Source organism: Gracilinanus agilis, unplaced genomic scaffold (genome assembly GCF_016433145.1).
Source record: "Gracilinanus agilis isolate LMUSP501 unplaced genomic scaffold, AgileGrace unplaced_scaffold57101, whole genome shotgun sequence".
Lineage (NCBI taxonomy): Eukaryota > Metazoa > Chordata > Mammalia > Didelphimorphia > Didelphidae > Gracilinanus > Gracilinanus agilis.
Window position 1 is genome coordinate 1 of NW_025392579.1, and position 4,725 is coordinate 4,725.

Genomic DNA, 4,725 nt, shown 5'->3' on the forward strand with positions numbered 1-4,725 from the left:
CTACCCAGTCCTCCCGGATTCGGACCCCCTGACCGCTGGAGCCCCACCTCTGCTTTTTAAGCTCCGAACTTCTTTGGGAGGAGCCCACTCCGAGGCTCAGGGGGGACCCCCACTGCATCAAGGCTCTCGGGGGGCCTCCAAAACCTGCCAGTAGGGACCTCCCCCCCTCCCCCGACAGGTCCCCAGAGAGCCCCCAGCCCCCAGCAGAGATTCTTAGCGAGCGCTCACATGCGGGGCCTCTGAAAGGAAGGAAACCCCGAGACTCCACGACCCCCTCCTAGACTTGGGAGGCGCGCGAGGTTCCCCGCCTAAAGACTGCTGGGCAGCGCCGCCCCCACCTAGAAGACTTCAGGCCAGGCAGGCCGTAGTCAGACCGAGACAGTTGGTAAAGCCATTCCTGCACAGCTGGGTCACCACCTGTTGAACCCGCATCAGGACTAGCTGCACCAAAGGGCAATTTTCTTTTAAAAAGGGGGGGGAGGGGAAGCTCGTCTTATTCTAGAACCCTGTTTGAGCTGTTCCCCCTGCCAATCGAATGGTGGCAGGGCTTGCGGGCCCAGGAACCTCCCACACCTGGCTTTTCCTGAAGAGAGATGCCCAAGGTGGTTCACAGCATCGTGAAATGTAGACCCTCCTCATTACAGGATCGATGGTCTCTTGGGAGGCTACTGTAGTGTCTTTTTGTGGTTAGTTGGCAAAAAGAACTGGGACACCTCAACGATTGTAGAGACTGGGGGGAGGGATTAAAAATAGTAGGATAAGCCATTAAGAGTATACCAAGTCTTCAGGGTGAGCCCTAGAGACCCATATGGTAGATTTGGACCCAAGATTCTAGCAGTCATGGCGTTTACTAATTACAGCAGTCTGAATCGAGCACAGCTGACTTTTGAATACCTCCATACCAATTCAACCACCCACGAATTCCTGTTTGGGGCCCTCGCTGAGCTCCTGGACAATGCCAGAGATGCAGAGGCCACCAGAATCGATATTTATGCAGAGTACCGAGAGAACCTCCAGGGAGGCTTCATGCTCTGCTTTCTGGATGATGGCACCGGAATGGATCCCAGTGACGCCGCCAGTGTGATACAGTTTGGGAAATCGGCCAAGCGGACCCCCGAATCCACACAGATTGGACAGTACGGCAACGGCTTGAAATCGGGGTCCATGCGTATCGGGAAGGATTTCATTCTCTTCACCAAGAAGGACGACACCATGACCTGCCTCTTCTTGTCTCGGACATTTCACGAGGAGGAAGGCATCGACGAAGTCATCGTCCCTCTGCCCACTTGGAATGCCCGTACTCGCCTGCCCATTACAGAAAACATGGACAAGTTCTCCACTGAGATCGAGCTCATCTATAAGTATTCGCCCTTCAAATCAGAGCAGCAAGTGATGGACCAATTTAAGAAGATCTCTGGGAAGATGGGAACCCTGGTTATCATCTTTAATCTCAAACTCACAGACAACGGCGAACCGGAGCTGGACATCGTCTCAGACCCCTGGGACATCCAGATGGCCGAGACGTCCCCCGAGGGCACGAAGCCGGAGCACCGCTCTTTCCGAGCCTACGCGGCCGTCCTTTACATCGACCCTAGAATGAGGATATTCATCCACGGCCACAAGGTGCAGACCAAGCGACTCTCCTGCTGCCTATATAAGCCCAGGATGTACAAGTACACCTCCAACCGCTTCAAGACCAGGGCCGAACAGGAGGTGAAGAAAGCGGAGCACGTGGCCCGCATAGCAGAAGACAAGGCTCGAGAGGCAGAGAACAAAGCCCGAGTGTTAGAACTGAGACTGGGAGGAGACCTCACCAGGGAATCCAGGGTAGCCTTAAGGCAAGTTCAGGGCACAGCTATTAACTTGCGCAGGGAAGCTGGCATCAAGAAGTGCATCAGAGAAGCCAAACAGCGTGCCTTAAAGGAACCCAAGGAACTGAACTTCGTCTTTGGAGTGAACATCGAACAGCGGCACCTGGACGGCATGTTTATATACAATTGTAGTCGCCTGATTAAGATGTATGAGAAGGTGGGTCCTCAGCTAGAGGGCGGCATGGCCTGCGGCGGGGTAGTCGGGGTGGTGGACGTGCCCTATCTGGTCCTGGAGCCCACCCATAACAAGCAAGACTTTGCTGATGCCAAGGAGTACCGTCATCTGCTGAAAGCCATGGGCGATCACTTGACCCAGTACTGGAAGGACGTGGCCATCGCCCAGAGGGGAATCATTAAGTTCTGGGATGAGTTTGGCTATCTCTCCGCCAACTGGAGCCAGCCCCCGTCCAAGGAGCTTCGTTATAAGCGCAGGAGGGCTATGGAGATTCCCACCACTATCCAGTGTGACTTGTGTCTGAAGTGGCGGACGCTGCCCTTCCAGCTGAGCTCTGTGGAGAGGGACTACCCAGATACGTGGGTGTGCACGATGAACCCCGATGCCGAGCAAGACAGCTGCAATGTGTCTGAGCAGAAGCAAAAGGTGCCCCTCGGGACTCTGAAGAAGGACTTAAAGACCCAAGAGGAGAAACAGAAACAGCTGACGGAGAAGATCCGGCAAAAGCAGGAGAGACTGGAGGCTCTGCAAAAATCCATCCCTATCAGATCCCAAGCTGACCTGAAGAAGCTGCCCCTGGAAGTGAGCTGCAGGCCGACGGTGAAGGAGTCCCACGCCGTTCGTAGAATCTCGCGCCCCAGGTCCCCCCCGCTGCCAGCCGAGATTAAAAACTCTCCAAGCCGACCCCCACCACTCAAAAATCCAAGGTCAGCCTTTCAGGCCAGAAGGGGCTCTCTCGCCATAGCGCCGAGACTAGCTCACTCACCCGCCCAGGAGGAAGCCGGCATATCAAGGATGTCCTCGTCCGCTCTGGCTCCCCGGAAGCCCAGCAGCACCGCGGTCAATCCGGCTCCCAGAATGCTCTCGGTGATTGTCAGTGCCCAGAAGAGAAGCTTCCCCGAGACCGAGGAGGAGGCTGAAGAAGATGGAGACCGGAGGAAGGGGAAGTTCAAGCGGAGCAAGGGCCTTGTAGTGAAGGATGAGAAGAAAGACTCCAGTGAAGAAGACCTGGCAGTGCTGAAGAAAGCCCAGAAGGACAAAGGGCGGCACGTGGAGGTTCGAGTGAATGGAGAGTGGTGTACTGGCCGGGTGACCGCCGTGGACATGAGCAAACACGGCCTCCGCTGGAAGGTGAAATTTGATTACGTACCCACGGACACCACGCCGAGGGACCGCTGGGTGGAGAAGAGGAGTGAGGACGTGAGGCTGATGAAGCCCCCCTCCCCGGAGTCTCAGAGCCCCGACACGCAGCAGCAGGAGGATGAAGATGTGACCATCACTGTGGAGCCCTCCACCTCCGATTGTATCCGCACCGAACCGGACACCACCGCCCCGAATAGCAGCCAGGAGTCGGTGGAGCTGCTGGTCCAGACCCTGCGGAATTGTCTCCGGTATTTCCTGCCTCCCAACTTCCCCATCTCCAAGAAGGAGCTGAATTCTATGAGCCCAGAGGAGCTGATGACCTTCCCTTTGAAGGAGTACTTCAAACAGTACGAGATGGGTCTGCAGAACCTGTGCAACTCCTATCAGTCCCGGGCCAAAGCCTCTGAGGAGAACCTCCGTGCCTCTGAAAGGAAGCTTCGAGAGACCGAGGAAAAGCTGCAGAATCTGAGGACGAATATTGTGGCCCTGCTCCAAAAAATGCAAGAGGTGAGCAGGGACTCATCTCGGGAGCACGGGTCGGGCTCCGGGTTCGAGTCTTGCCCAGAGCATCCTCTGAGAGATCTGACTTAGAGAGACGGCGAGAATCTACGTCCTGGCTGCGGTACCGGATCTGAGGGTGGAGCTTGGCCCTGACCATCTCCAGAGGCAACAGTGAGAGTCAATGGACATTCACTAAAAATTCATGAGGCACCTACTCGGTGCCGGGCTCTTTGGGTTCTGCAGCCTCCCAGCTTAGCTAGCTGAGAGAGTCAATATGCCAATGTAGAAGTAAATGCAAAGTCTGTACCAAAAATAAATAAATGCATCCATACATACTACCTGGATTTGAAAGGTTAATACTAAAGCCTAAAGGAAAGGATGGCTTCCCAGCTTTTCTCTATCTCTTAAGTCTTTCAAAGGTGGCTCATCATTTCTGACAGATTAAAAGGACAAAAGGTCCTTCTCCTTCCTCTTAAGCCTTTGGCATTGCATAGGATACTGATCAAAAGAACTATTTTTTTTTTTTTTTTTTTTGCCGATTGCCAACAAGATTTCTTTCTCTTTGTTTAATCTTGCCTGATAGCACACATTCTTACCTGGCTCTTCCCCGTCCCCAACAAAAAAAAAAAGAGAAAGCCTTTAAATATCTGAAGAGCTGACATGTAGAAGAGGGTATTCCAGAGGGTAAACTGAGCACCAGTGGCCATGAATTTTAAGAAGGAAGATTTTGACTTAATAGAAAAAAATTCTAATAAATAGAATTTCCCAAGAAAGGGTGGACTTTTTCCTTAGATTTCGAAAATATGTCTCCTGATTTCACTCCCCTACTCGGCAGACTACAACAGCTTTATATTGGCTCCAGGTCCAAATACAAAAGGTTCTGTTTAGCACTCAGAGACCTTCATAATCCAGCCTCCTCCTACTTTTCCAGTCTTTACACCTTATTCTCCTACAGATACTATGTAATCAAGTAATAGTAGCTTCCTGGCCATTTCATGAACAAGACACTCTCTCGGCTCTAGGCATTTTCTCTGG

General features: G+C 53.0%; 1 protein-coding gene across 1 annotated transcript; it reads left to right on the forward strand.

Moving 5' to 3' along the window:
* Positions 1-840: 840 nt before the first annotated feature.
* On the forward strand, positions 841-3,780 carry LOC123256218 (ATPase MORC2-like). Its single transcript, XM_044684889.1, has one exon. It carries the CDS (start codon positions 841-843, stop codon positions 3,778-3,780), a length of 2,940 nt encoding a protein of 979 aa, XP_044540824.1.
* The last annotated feature ends 945 nt before the right edge of the window (positions 3,781-4,725 follow it).